Below are 16,023 nucleotides of genomic sequence, written 5' to 3'. Positions count from 1 at the left end.
CACCAGCAATGTGTGGCTGTTCTGGTTGCCTCACATCCTTATCAACACTTGGTATTGTCAATATCTTCCATTTTAGCCATCCTATCATTAGTTGTTTAATAGTTTAGTAAATTCACTTTGATCTTCTAAATATACAACAATATCGTATGCACAGTGATAACATTTCTTACTGCTCTGTCTAGAACCTCTAAACTACTAGCAAATAACATCAATAATTACAGACATCTATGACTTCACTTTTATTTTAACAGAAATACTTCCAGTATTTTATTGTTAGGATCTAACTACATTTGCAGTTAGTCCCATTAGGAAGTGTCCTATTTTAGGATAAGTTTTTATCACATATGGATACTGAGTTTTTATCAAGTGTTATTATGTTATTCAGCATCTACTTTGACTTTCTGATGCAATGAAATAACCTAATACATTTCCTAATGTTGAATTATCCTTACATTTGTGAAACAACCCCTAATTAGATTTTTTTGATATACTACTTGGGTTTCTCCTGCTATACTGACTATATTTTATTTACTAAAATTTACATTAATATTTGTAAGTAAATTTGGCCTAGAATAGCATTACCCGAAGTTTGTTCCATGGGGATGTGAGTACATGTTTGGGGTGGGGGTGGGAGGACAAAAAAACGAATTCTCAATTTCTTCCTAAGTCAGATAGGGGTAAAATATATCAAGAGACACAGAGAGAGATGGGTTAAGGTACTATTAGGAAGATTAAGATAATGCCCAGAGTTGCTTAGTAAGTGAATGAGCTAGGATATCAGCCCAGGCCAGTAACAGTCATCCTTGTGACCACTACACTCTGTTATGTCTGTTATTAAAAGATTACACATATGGCTAAAACAAAAACTTCTTAAAACAAACATTGTAATGTAACAGAGCTAGAGATTTACATTAATTTTTTTTTAATCCTAAAATGATGGGTTCTCCTTTATAACGAACCCTTTAAAAGGAATTATTCCAATCTGGACAAGAAGTTAGCCTACCTGAGTGTGATTGATTGCTATATGGTTGCCATGGAGAGGTGACTGACGATCCTTCTCTTTACTGTGCCGACTGCTCTGCTTACTACGTTGTAGTTGCTGCCTCAGTTTGGCAATCTGCTTTGGGGAGAAGGGATGAGAAGCAAGAAGAGAACAGAAGTGAATACCAAGCTTTAAGTATTTATTTCTTTAATTTTAGATGTTAAAAAATAAAATTTTTATCAAAGATTTCAAGAAGAGACTATTTCACTACAGTGATTTATTCTCCAAGTTTTAATAATTAAAACTATTGAAAATAAGAAATAAATATATGCTACAAATGCTTCACTTATACGATTTAAATATTGTTGGTAAATACATAGACTAAATTTCCCCAGATTATTTCATATTTTACCTTTGTAACACCAGAAACATCTTCCCCTTTAAACACTTTTTCTAAGATGAAAAACTAGTATTTCACATGCCTATTGATTAAAGTCAAACCCAATCTCTTAATATAGGGACCTCATTAAGTTTTTAAGTTCCCATTTTATATAAACAAAATGGATCTGGTAGACCAATTACTAAACACTTTAAAATTGTAAATCCCATGGTGTAAATCGTATGGCATTTAGCATTAGTTACTTGTTAGTATTTAATATCTTACTATTATATTACTCTTAGTCACAAAATCTTTATTTTCCAGCTTTACTGAAACATAAATGACATATAACATTGTGTAAGTTTAAGGTGTACAATTTTTTTAAAAAATAAATTTATTTATTTATTTTTGGCTGCACTGGGTCTTCATTGCTGCAGATGGGCTTTCTCTAGCTGCAGCGAGCGGGGGCTACTCTTCATTGCAGTGTGCGCAGGCTTTCATTGCAGTGTCTTCCCTTGTTGCCGTGCATGGGCTCTAGGGTGCACAGGCTTCAGTAGTTGTGGCTCACGGGCTCTAGAGCGCAGGCTCAGTAGTTGTGGCGCATGGGCTTAGTTGCTCTGCTGCATGTGGGATCTTCACAGACCAGGGATTGAACCTGTGTCCCCTGCACTGGCAGGCGGATTCTTAACCACTGCACTACCGGGTAAGTCCCTGTACAACATGTTGATTTGATGCTATTATATATTGCAAAATGACACCACTGTAGCATAAGTTAATACCTCCATCCCATTACATAATTACCATTTCTCTTTGGGGGTGAGAACATTTGAGATTTACTCTCTTAGCAACTTTCAAGTATGTATAATACAGTATTATTAACTATAATCAAAATTCTGTACATTAGATCCCCTGAACTTACTCATCTTATAATTGGAAGTATGTACCCTTTGACCACTCCCCTTTACCCTCCAGTCTAGCAACCACCACTCTACGCTCAGTTTCTATGAGTTTAGTTTTTCTTAGATCCCACAAACAAGTAATACCATACAGTATTTGTCTTTCTTTGTCTGACTTATTTCACTTAGCATAATGCCCTCAAGGTTCATCAATGTTGTTTACAAATGGCAGGATTTCCTTCTTTCTCATTGATGAATGTATGTACCACATCTTTATCCACTTCTCCATTGACAGATACTTGGCTACAGTGACACAACTTTTTTCAAAACAAATATAACTTAGGAGTGTATTCTCCTAAATGGAACTGTAAAACTCCCAGACTTAAGGCTTAAGAGAAAAGTCATTTCTACAATATGGCTTGGAATTCATTAAACTATTAACATATTTTAGGTGCTATATGATCTTCTTAAACTGTGCTAGACCTGAAGTAAAATATACCTGAGCATTTTCAAAGGGAATCATTAGCAATTTGGGGGAAGTTACTTAATATTGGTATTACTTTCCTTGTAGAAAAGATGACATTAATCAATTAATAGTTACTCCTTGAACACATACAGTGAGGTCAGTTTTATGTTACCTACTAGGCAAAGTGCAAATACAAAGTAAAGTGTGTAAAATATATTGATTTCCTCAAAGAGATATTTAGCAAAATGCTTACTTGGAATAACCATGGCAATGAAAAGCAAAATAGTTGCTATTAAAGCCTGTTAATGGTCAAGGGGAAATGTATATAGGTTGCTGGAGAAACTTACAAACAGAAGAGAAGCAGCATGGAAGAAAATAAAGCACCTAAAAGAGTAATCTATACCCTTTATTTAAAATAAGATCCTCTAATTTTTTGAAACTCTTTGTAGCTTATGGACATCGCATACAATTTCCTTGCAAAGATATATAAATAAGATTATCTATGTTAATATTTGTGTTCCTTGCTCTCTGTTGAAATGACATCGTTTTCTTCTAGAGAACATTAATTTTCATGAGAAAAGGAATCAAAATTAGTAGGTAATCATTATAAATCAAGAGAGATTATACTCTATGATAAAAATAAATAGAATTTCAAATTGTACAAGTTATTTAATTAGGATAGGGGTATAAAATTAAGTGTTTTCTGAATATTAATGATGTTTCAGTGGTTTTTCAAAACTGGCAAGAGCTTGTAGAGAAGAGCCCATAATGCTTACAGATTAATCAAAGCAATTTGTACTTTTTAATTTTTAAAAATAATCTTTAAAAATAAACAAACAAAAATAATCTGAAAATTGATCAATCCTAATCACTCTTTTTAAAGGCCTTTGAGATATCATATTAAGCCGGAAAAGTTTTTGTTCTAAATAGCTTTACCAAACCCCTGAAAACAAAAAGCATACATAATGGTACACACCTTACTTTGCTTGGAATATCAGCTTAAACTATGCAACCTTATAGTTTCCACACAATACTGTTTATCTTTTTTTTTTTTTTTTTTTTTTTTTGCGGTACGCAGGCCTCGCACTGTTGTGGCCTCTCCCGTTGCGGAGCACAGGCTCCCGACGCGCAGGCTCAGCGGCCATGGCTCACGGGTCCAGCCGCTCCGCGGCATGTCGGATCTTCCCAGACCGGGGCATGAACCCGTGTCCCCTGCATCGGCAGGCGGACTCTCAACCACTGCGCCACCAGGGAAGCCCTAATACTGTTTATCTTTGGATTATAACATAGTTCTGCTTTTGTTTACAACTTAGAAGAGATCAGAGTAAAAAGGAAGCCCATCTTAATATATATACTCAAAACATTACAACTGTTACTCAAGAACCATGTAAAATGAAAATAAGATATAGGGCTTCCGAAGCCATCTCTTCTCCCTAAGTTCAGTACCAGTAGACAGTAGACACACAAAGGCATCTCTGGGAGGAAGGGGCAGAGGGAGTTGTAATTTCCACCCTACACTCACACACCCCTCCCATCTCATCCGTAGTTCCAAACCTCTGCCTAAGACAACCTCTCTAATCACTCCCATGTTCCAATGCATCACACAAAGCTCTTGGTCCTCACTTCGGTGGGCCTACCCACCCTAGTTACTACAATGAAATGCCCATACAACCTTCCTTTACAAAGGGAACCCAAAGTTATACTGACTGGATTTCTTAAACTATAGATGAATCTTACTTGTGTTTCTAAATATCCATTAGCAATGCTGTGGCCTTAAGGAAAAAATTAAGAATGGACTTTGAGGGTATTATACTAAGTGAAATAAGTCAGACAAAGAAAGGCAAATACTGTATGATCTCACTCATACATGGAATCTGAAAAAATAAAACCAAAACCAACTCACAGAACCAGAGAACAGGGTCTGGTGGGGGGCAGAAAATGGGTGAGAGTGGTTAAAAGGGTACAAGCGTCTGGTTATAAGATGAGTAAGTTCTGGGGATGTAATGTAAAGCATAGTGACTCTAGATAATAATACTCTATAGTATATTTGACAGTTGCTATGAAAATAGATCTTAAAAGTTCTCCACATACACAAAAATTATAAAAATGTTGAGGTGATGGATGTGTTAACTAACCTTCTCGTGGTAATAACTTTGCAATATATACATATATCAAATCATTATGTTGTATATACCTTAAACTTATATGATGCTATATGTCAATTATATCTCAATGAAGCTTAAAGAAAAAAAATTAAGAGGGAAGGAGATAGGAGCATTCTCTAAACATGAAAGGGGTCCTAGGCACGTGAGCTCCAAAGTTTGAAAAAGTTAGGGACTAAGTAAGCCTGGGTCATAAAGAAGAAATAATATTGTAGAGAGAAGAATTAGCACAAATACAAAGCAATGACTAAAATATTTGTGGAATTAGATGAAGAAAAATCAGAGACTGGCCCCACTGAAAAGCTAAGAACTAGGAACACATTTCACTGTAAACTTTTGGAAACGTGATAACATCACCCTTGTTTATTTGCTATTTTTGTCCTGTTAGTTTCCCCCACTATTGTTAACATTTAAAAACAGGAAAAAAGGGCTTCCCTGGTAGGCCAGTGGTTAAGAATCTGCCTGCCAATGCAGGGGACATGGGTTCGAGCCCTGGTCCAGGAAGACCCCACATGCTGTGGAGCAACTAAGCCCGTGCACCACAAGTACTAAGCCTGTGCTCTAGAGCCCACGAACCACAACTACTGAAGCCCGTGTGCCGCAACTGCTGAAGCCCGCGCCTAGAGCCCATGCTTCGCAATGAGAAGCCACCGCAATGAGAAGCCCGCGCACCGCAACGAAGAGTAGCCGCTGCTCGTCACAACTAGAGAAAGCCCACGCGCAGCAACAAAGACCCAACGCAGCCAAAAATAAATAAATAATTAATTTAAAATAATAATAAAAATAAAAACAGAAAAAAACTAAACTCTGAGCCTCAAAAGACTGGTTGAGTACTTTTGCCTCAGGTAGTGAAAGGGAGGGAGGGTAATATTTCTCAGAATGAATTCTATAGTAGGCCAAGGAACTGAGACATCTTAAACAGACTAAGTGGCTGCAGTAGGAAGGGAAGCAGAATCCTGGGGCTTTTGAAAGAGGAAAATAAAAAGTGAGAAGAGAGCTTGATTAACGCCAGGAATGGCACTTTGTCACATGCATTTATATGAATTCTCTCATTCATTTCTCAATAAAAACATATGAGATAGGTACTATTATTATCCCCACTTTATAGGTGAGGAAACTGAGAGGTAGGAAGGTTAGCTTGTTGAAAGCCACACAGTTAAGTGGTGAAACATGTATATGAACTTAGGAAGTGGAATTCCAGAGTCTGCTCTCTTAATCACTATTCTGTATTGCCTAAAGGATCAAGTTAATAACTCATAAGGAGATAAAGAAATCTTACAAAAAGTGAAGACAGACATACAAATGGGAATAATACACAAATGACAGTAGTTGAACTGTTAAGAAAAAAGGCCCCCAAACAATTACTAAAGATATTAACCCAACAAATTTTTCTGAAAATCTAGTTTCAGAGGTTATGAATCTCAAGCTGTTATTTCTCTTTTATATGAAAAAAAGAGAATATGTGACAAACTTTAGTGCTTGTAAAGATCAATGTCTCAAAAGAAAGGTTCTGCAGTCTAAAAACAAATTTTACATATTATATCCTTTGACAGTGTTCAAAGGAATTTAAAATGCAACACATTACCTACTCTAATACTAAAAATAAAAATTTAAAACTTCTTTTTGTTTAATATAAATATGAATAATTCATGTTGTTTTCCTGTTTTTCTAATGAAACCCTAATGAAATAAATGCTGTTTATTCGGCCCTCTGATATCCAAATGCACAAACATAGGCATATGTATGCACAAACGTTCATATATAAAGAACACAGATATGTAAGCACATACACATGCACGGGGAGTTGTCACCTGCATGCACATCACCTTTACACATGCCCACGGACAGACATGCTTGCCCACATGCAGACTCACACAAGCCCCCACCCCCAGTAACAAAGAGAGAGATTTACAGAGATCCATTCCCACAAATATAGCTAGCTTTGGGACAATTGTTATACACATAAAATAGTTTTTAATATAGACATGTATTTACCAATAAGGCATATTTGTCAACAGAGGAATGATGACAACAATATCAGACTAACATTTAAAGAACACTTGGTCCATAAACCCACTAGATTCCACAGATATATTGTAACTGTTTTACAGATGAGGAAACACTTTGAAAAATAAAGTACCTTTCCCAAGGTAACACAGCTAATAAATGGCAGGTCCAGTCCTTTAGCCTTTAGTTCGTAACCCCTTTCTATTACCTACAGGGCTGCTGAAAATAATACTGTGTTAATGTTCGCAAATAACTACCAGTCACTATGTATTGGCTCATAATCTCAACCACTTCGCCAAGTAACTTCCTTTCTTAATGCTGTAGATATTGCAAGATGTGAAACTGCAATAAAGGTGAACATAAATTTGATGAAGCAATTAACTGATTACATACTAACTTAATGATATATTTCTTTTTTGATAAGCAGTTTAATAACCTTAAATATTGTTCATATTGGATCCAGTTTTAAACAAGGAAAATATTATAAAACATCTTTACAATTCAGTTTAATATGGACTCAGAAGTTATTGGATAAATATTTGTATTTTTAAAAGACTTTACCACATAATTAAATAAAAATTCTTCAGACTGTTGTTTTTTAGGTCCAGAGAAAATATTATTGCAATTTTCCCCTAGTATAGTATGATAAAACAATTTTTTTTCATTAGGGCAGAATGTATACTTTTACTAAAACTATAAGGAAACTTTTATTTTTCTTAAAAAAGGAAGACCACAACAATATTTTTTAATCACTATTTGATCAGAAGCAAGAAACTTCCCTAATCATTTCACTTAGAGAAAAACTATCCCACTAATAAGAAGAGGGCTTATTGGTGAGATAAAGAAGCAATCCATGATTCTTCCTTTTATCCACTGAAGGACTTAAGAATAGTAAACTCACCTTTTGCAACTTATCTTTATCAAAATCAGAAATAGTATAAAGTCAAAACAACAATACAGTAATATCACTTATATTCTCTCTGGGAACATCACCCTCTGGGATAAAGAGTAGTTTATACTTAACTGCTTACTATGAAAACAGTGGATTCTCCAAGTTCTGTTTCTCTCCTATAATGTGATCTACTTACTATATGTGTAGGCATCCATTTAGGCCCTCCCCATCACCCCCACTGGACTTGGGGTTCAGGGGAACTAATGCAAACTCGATAGTCTTGATACCTGCTGTGCAGTGAATAATAAAGTCCATTGTTTCTAAACCATGAGCCTCATGACTTCTGCCAGCATCCATGAAATAGTAAAAAGCTAACTTATTAGGTTATAAGTAGGAAAAAATCAAATCCAAGATGTGGAGGGTATACTTCCTCTTTTGCCTCAAATGAAGAGAAAGGAGTTTTAATGGAACAACTTGGAAGGACTGACTGTTCCTCACAGATAAGAAGACCTGATGGACTGGAATCTGACTCCACCCCAGATACTGAAAACGTTGAGCTAGGATGATGGAGATTTACTCTTGCTTTAGAATCAGCCTAAATTCCCAGATATTAACCAGATTTTTTTAATGTGCAAGCTTCCCAGTAACCATTCGGGAAATTTGAAAGTGAGAGTCATAGGAGGGTTGTCTTAGGTCCTACTTAAGAGGACCACCTAAAAGGGTAAACTGAGCTCAGCAGCTGAGAAACTGAATGTTATTTCTAGAATTCTAGAGGCTAAGGAGAGAGTAAGATAGAAGTGTAGATAAGAGATGTGCAGCAACAAGGGATGTCCAAAGAACCCATGAAATTACTCTACAAAAGAAGGTCAGTTTTAAAAATCTGTCAAGCCCAGCTAATTGACAGGTATCTGATAACAGTACCAGTCAAGTAGGAACATTTCTATTCCCCTTACCTCTCCCTCTCTCCCCCAAGCTCCAACTCCAGAGGGGTCAGAAATCGTAGCTGTGGAGTTAGGAAAGAGGTAAGCAAGAAAGACAAAAGGAGCCTCCGGGATCCCTTCACCCATGAAGTCATTCACCTGCAGTAGGCCCTAGCTAGAAGAGGAGTAGCTGCAACCATGAAATAAGTAGGAAGCTTTAACTGTTACGAGAGACTGGAAAGCAGGTTCACTTGAAGGAATCATAGGTGTGTAAGAGCTTCTGGTTTTGCACCATACACAAGAGATGAACTTCTCTCAATGAATAAGGATAGTGGGAGTTAATATAAAGTCCTTTTGTGATTATCCCTTAAAGTCTTAGTTGATTTTCCTAATATGTAATTAAGCTCTTTAAAAAGTAGATTGTATCTACTCTTTCTTTTGAAATTCTAGATGCTTTTACACAATATTGAGCATATAGTCTTATGCTTTGCTGCTATTCCATGAACAAATGCAGTGCCACTACAGGCTGACAATGTATCCTAAAATATATATTTAAAATGTACCTGTCTTCTCTTTTACCTCTATTAAATGTATACAAATCAAGTACTATAAAAACAGAAATAGAGTCAGATGTAGAAAACAAACTTACGGTTACCAGGGGAGAAAGCAGTGGCAGGGGGGAAGGGTGGAGGGAGAGATAAATTGGGAGATTGAGATTGACATATACACTATACTATATAAAATAGATAAATACTCTGTAATGACTTATGGGAAAAGAATCTGAAAAAGAGTGAATATATGCATATGTATAACTAATTCACTTTGCTGTGCAGCAGAAACTAACACAACATTGTAAAATCAAGTATACTCCAATAAAAATTAAAAATAAAAGCACCATCAACAATAAAAAAGTGATAAGTACTAATTAAATCCTTATCATTTGCTTAGCAGACTTCTTAAACTGTAGATATGCTTTATAAATTAATTTTAAATTGTGTTATGTAAACAGGGAACCACATATCTAACCAATGGAAAAGTACACTTAAACATTTGTTTGGTTTGTAAAATCTAAATAAAGGTTGGGTTAACATCCCTCCAGTAAACATAATTCAAAGGAGGAAAAGTAATCTTTTCATAAAAGAAAATGATGTCTCACTTGAATTCATTTCCTTAACATGGACACAACCCATAACCTCACTGTACACTGGTATCAGTTAGTTTCTGACAAATGTGTTGATAATCGGTTTCCCATTTTTTTGTAGGTAATCTTTTTTCTAATTGCAAGAATGAGTAAGTGTGTGTGTGTGTGTGTGTGTGTGTGTGTGTGTCCTTGACCTACAACTCAGTTTACCTAGGGTGGAAATTTTTTCTTTGTCCTGTTTAAAATCCTTCGTGGAATTGATGGGCTTTTTCACTATGAAGACACATCACTCTCCAAATCTAGCATATTTTCAACCTTTAAGAAGTATCTCTTCCCTGATGCCTACTATTCTTACCTTCTGGAACTCCTTACTCAGTCTATTTTCCTGTTTCTTAACTCCTCTTTCATATTTTCAACCTCTATCTTTTAAAAAATTATTTTTAATTTTTTAAATTGAAGTACAGTTGATTTATAATGTGTTAGTTTCTGGTATACAGCAAAGTGATTCAGTTATATATCTGTATATTCTTTTCCATTATGGTTTATTACAGGATATCGAATATAGTTCCCTGTGCTATACAGTAGGTCCTTGTTGCTTATCTACTTTATATATAATAGTTTGTAACTGCTAAGCCCAAACACCTAGTTTATCTTCCCCTGCTCTCTTTCCCCTTTGGTAACCATAAGTTTGTTTTCTATGTCTGTGAGTCTGTTTCTGTTTTGTAAATAAGTTCATCTGTATCATATTTTAGATGCCACATATAAGTGATATCATATGATATTTGTCTTTGTCTGACTTACTTCACTTAGTATGATATCCCTAGGTCCATCCATGTTGCTGTAAATGGCATTATTTCATTCTTTTTTATGACTGAGTAGTATTCCATTGTATATATGTATACAACATCTTTATCCACTAATCTATCGATGGACATTTAGGTTGCTTCCATGTTTTGGCTATCGTAAATAGTGCTGCCATGAACACTGGGGTGCGTGTATCTTTTCGCATTAGTTTTCTCTGGATATATGCCCAGGAGTGGGATTACTGGATCATATGGTAATTCTATTTTTAGTTTTTAAGGAACCTCCATACTGTTTTCCATAGTGGCTGCACCAATTTACTATCCCACCAACAGTGCAGGAGGGTTCCCTTTTCTCCACACCCTCTCCAGCATTTATTGTTTGTAGACTTTTTAATGCTGGCCATTCTGTCAACCTCTATCTTTTTATTCTATATTCTAGATGATTTGTTCATCCAGACTTTCTCAGTTGAGACTTTTGATTCACTAATTCTCTCTTCTGCTGTGTCAATTTAAGCCATCAAAGAGTTTAATTTCACCAACTTTTATTATATTTAAGACTTATAAAGGATCCTTTCTCTTTCTGCCTGTTCTTATTTACTTCTGTTCTCATTGTGAGCTACTGTTTCACTTGAAATTCTTAAACATTCTTATTTCTAAATTCTTTTTTGGGATTGTGTTCTTATTCTTATTTTCTCAGTTATGACTCTATTTAATGTATCTGCTGTCTCTTATGGCAATAGATTTCCTGACATACCCTAAAATACTTACTTGGAAGTTCTCTGTATGTGGGAGTTTTATATTTTGTGAACTCTTTACTGCCATATTGTTTCATGGTTCCTCAGACTAGTGCTTCAGAGTTGCATAGCTTCAGAGCAAAAGTCTTAAATCAGGAAGATTGGGGCTTTGCTCCCACATGGGTAGAGCTCTATTCCAGACACCACATCCACACACAACATATTTGGTTACTATTTCCATTTTTGTATAGAGGCTTGTCTGACCCACAAGAACACCAACAGTGTCAGGTGGAGTTTTTACAGGTCTAGTTTTACTGCCTGGAAACATGGTCCCAGTTCCCTGCTTTATGCAGACAGCCCAGTTCCAATCTCCCATTTGCAAGATATATTTGACTCTCTTAAAATGTGTAGTCTCTTAAATTTGGCTTAACTCACAGAAACCTGGCCAACACGATCCAGATTTCTGTGAGTCAGATAACATCAACATCCACTCATCACTAAGGATTTCCCTTCTATTCATGGTCTGCAGGGGTTTTCCTTGTCTTAAATGTAGCTAAAATATATTTACTTATGTATTTCTTTGAAAAATTTTCACACTGTAGTCTTAAAAGCTTGGAACAAAGTGGAAGCAGACTATTCAGGTGCTCTCACTGACATTTAAATCAGAAATCCAGATGCAAACTCTCTGAGGGGGACAGCATGTATGTGACTCAGGAAGAATGGATGTGATACAGCTGAATTTGATGCCGAGACAAGGAAGCAGGTCAAAAGTTGTTTGTTAAAAAAAAACACTGAACTTTAGTAGCATATAACTGAAAAGAAATTACTATTTCAATAATAGTTTTGGCTTTCATAATTTCCTCAGATTCCAATTCTGTCATCTTTTATAACTATTCTTATTTTTACTTTTAGTCTTTACCCATGTACTCATTTTTCCAGCCTCAGTTATATATCATTTAAAATTTAATATCTACCATGGACATAACATGGAAAACCTACTAGTCTTTTACGTTTATTCCTTTTTTTTCATCTTTATTGAAATGTAATTTACATTCCCTTAACTTCATCCATTGTAAGGGTAAAATTCAATAAGTTGTAATCACTTTGTAGTGTTGTACAAAATAATCAAAATTCAGTTTTAGGATTTTTTCATCACCTCCAAAATTTGCTTTGAGTCTATTTGTAGCCAATCACCCCTACCCCCACCCCATTCCAGCCACATGCAACCACTAATGGGCTTTTTTTCCCTCTATAGATTTGCCTTTTCTGGCATTTCAATATAAATGAAACCATACAATATGTAATCTTATTCATCTGGCTTCTTTCACTTAGCAGGAATTGGCAAGCTACAGTCTGCAAGCCAAATCTAGCAGGCCACATGTTTTTGTAAATAAAATTTATTGGAACATAACCATGTCCACTCCATATTGTCTATGGTTGCTTTCACACTACAATAGTGGAGTTGAGTAGTTGCAACAGAGGCTCTGCGGCCCACAAACCATAAAGTATTTACTATCTGGCTTTTTAGAGAAAAAAATTTGCTGACCCTTGACTTAGTAAAATGTTTTTGAAGTTCATTCCCACTGTAGCATGTATCAGTATTCAGTACAGTGTTCCTTTTCATTGCTGAACAGTATGCTATTGCATGAACACATGACATTTTGTTTATCCATTTACCAAACAGTGGATATTTCAATATTTTTTAGTTTTTAGCTATTATGAATAATTCTGCTATAAATGTTTGTGTAAATGTTTCAATGTAAACATGTGTTTTCATTTTTCTTATACAGAGTCCTAGGAATAGAATTTCTAGGTTATATGCAAAGTTTCTGATTAACTTTTAAAGAAACTGTTAAACTGTTTTCCAAAGTTGGCTGTATCATTTTATATTCCCAACAATGTCTGAGGGTTCCAGATGCTCTTCATTCTTGCTAACACTCAGCATTTTCTGTCATTTAAATTACAGTCATTGTAGTAGGTGTGTAGTTGTATCTCATGGTTTAAATCTGCATTTGCCTAATGAGGTTGAACACCTTTTCATGTGGTCATTTTCCATCCATACATCTTTGATGAAATACTTCTATCAAAGTCTTCCCCTTTTAAGTGCATTGTCTTACTGATTTTTAAGAGTTCTGTATACATTCCAGATATAAGTCCTATATCAGATATGATTTGCTAATATTTCTGTCTGGGGCTTGTCTTATCATTCCTTTAGTCATGTAGTGTAAACGTTCATTTAAATGAAGTTCAGTTTTTTTTCTTTTATGGCCTTACTCCTGGTGTTGTATCTAAAACTGCTTTGCCTAATCCAAGGTCTTCTACAAGATCTAAAATTTTAGAGCTTATATTTAGGACTATGATTCATTTTGAGTTCATTTATCTCTACAGTGAGCGTCAAGGACCTAACTATTTTTCCTATATATGAATATATAATTATTCCAGTACCAGTTACCAGAAACGCTGTCCTTTTCAACTGAATTGCGTTGGCAGCTTTGTCGAACATTAACTGACCATAAAATATAAGGGTTTATTCATTGATTCACAATTTTGAATCATTTATCTATATTTCTTCTTTATGCTAATATTTTGCCAAATTTATTAATATAGATTTATAAGAAAGTATTGAAATTGTACCACGCAAGTCCTCCAAAGTTTTCCTTCTTTTCAAAATTACTTTCGGCCAATCTAGGCCCTTTACATTTCCACATAAATTTTAGTATTAGCTTGTCAATTTTTACCAAAAACAAAAACGCTGGGAAGAAAACAGGGATTATACTGAATCAATTTGGGGAGAATTACCATTTTAATAATAATACTGAGTCTTCCAATCCATGAACAAACTGTCTATCCATTTATTTAAATCTTTTAAAATTTTGTCCAGCAGTGTTTTGTTTTCAGTGTATAAATCTTGAACTGCTGTTGCTTAATTTATTCCTAAATATTATAATATTTTTGATGCAACTGTAATTGTTTTCTGATTTAGGGGATTGTTCATATCTAATATCTAGACAAGCGCTTGATTCCTTTCTTTTTTTATTATCTATTTTACACATATTAGTGTATATATATCAATCCCAATCTCCCAATTCATCCCACCACCAGGCCTTCCCCGCTTACCCCCCTTGGTGTCCATATGTTTGTTCTCTACATTTGTGTCTCTATTTGGGCCTTGCACACCGGTTCATCTGTACCATATTTATAGATTCCACATATATGTATTAATATACAATACTGGTTCTTCTGACTTACTTCACTCTGTATGACAGTCTCTCGGTCCATCCCCATCTCTACAAATGACCCAATTTCGTTCCTTTTTATGGCTGAGTAATATTCCATTGTATATATGTACCACCTCTGCTTTATCAATTCATCTGTCGATGGGCATTTAGGTTCCTTCCATGACCTAGCTATTGTAAACAGTGCTGCAATGAACATTGGGGTGCATGTGTCTTTTTGAATTATGGTTTTCTCTGGGTATATGCCCAGGAGTGGGATTGCTGGGTCATATAGTAATTCTATTTTTAGTTTTTTAAGGAACCTCCATACTGTTCTCCATAGTGGCTGTATCAATTTACATTCCCACCAACAGTGCAAGAGGAGAAGATAGTGGAGTAGAAGGACGTGCGCTCACTCCCTCTTGTGAGAGCACCGGAATCGCAAGTAACTGCTGAACAATCATTGACAGGAAGACACTGGAACTCAGCAAAAAAGATACCCCACATCCAAATACAAACAAGAAACCACAATGAGATGGTAGGAGGGGTCACAATAAAATCAATTCCCATAATTGCTGGGTGGCTGACTCACAAACTGGAAAACACTTATACCACAGAAGTCCACCCACTGGAGTGAAGGTTCTGAGCCTCATTTCAGGCTTCCCAACCTGGGGGTCTGGCAAAGGAGGAGGAATTCCTAGAGAATCACACTTTGAAGGCTAGCGGGATTTGACTGCAGGACTTCAACAGGACTGGGGGAAACAGAGACTCCACTCTTGGAGGGCACACACAAAGTAGTGTGCGCGTCGGGACCCAGGGGAAGGAGCAGTGATCCCACAGGAGACTGAATCAGACCTACCTGCTAGTGTTGGAGGGTCTCCTGCAGAGGCGGGGGGTGGCTGTAGCTCACTGTGGGGACACGGACACTGACAGCAGAAGTTCTGGGAAGTATTCCTTGGCGTGAGCCCTCCCAGAGTCCACCATTAGCCCAACCAAAGAGCCAGGTAGGCTCCACTGTTGGGTCGCCTCAGGCCAAACAACCAACAGGTAAGGAACCCAGCCCCACCAATCATGAGACAAGTGGATTAAAGTTTTACTGAGCTCTGCCCACCAGAGCAACACCGAGCTGTATCCAACCTTCCCATCAGGAAACTTGCACAAGCCTCGTAGATAGCCTCATCCACCAGAGGGCAGACAGCAGAAGCAAGAAGAACTACAGTCCGCAGCCTGTGGAACAAAAACCACATTCACAGAAAGACAAGATGAAAAGGCAGAGAGCTATGTACCAGATAAAGGAACAAGAAAATACCCCAGAAAAACAACTAAATAAAGTGGAGATAGGCAACCTTCCAGAAAAAGAATTCAGAATAATGATAGTGAAGGTGATCCAGGACCTTGGAAAAAGAATGGAGGCAAAGATCAAGAC

General features: G+C 36.2%; 1 protein-coding gene across 3 annotated transcripts in view; it reads right to left on the bottom strand.

Annotated features, from left to right (window-relative positions):
- Positions 1-16,023, bottom strand: part of GLCCI1 (glucocorticoid induced 1) — a 118,154-nt gene that overhangs the window by 26,887 nt on the left and 75,244 nt on the right. For 2 of the 3 annotated variants that reach the window (XM_030857218.2, XM_030857216.2), the window contains exon 4: positions 1,004-1,120. In XM_030857218.2, the coding sequence (XP_030713078.1) occupies positions 1,004-1,120 (117 nt within the window). The remainder of the gene's footprint in view (positions 1-1,003; positions 1,121-16,023) is intronic. The other variant, XM_030857217.2, reaches the window with a different exon arrangement.

The sequence above is a fragment of the Globicephala melas genome, chromosome 9, assembly GCF_963455315.2.
Source record: "Globicephala melas chromosome 9, mGloMel1.2, whole genome shotgun sequence".
Classification (NCBI taxonomy): Eukaryota; Metazoa; Chordata; class Mammalia; order Artiodactyla; family Delphinidae; genus Globicephala; species Globicephala melas.
The sequence above is the reverse complement of the archived record's forward strand: the minus strand, read 5'-3'. Positions and strand labels throughout refer to the sequence as shown.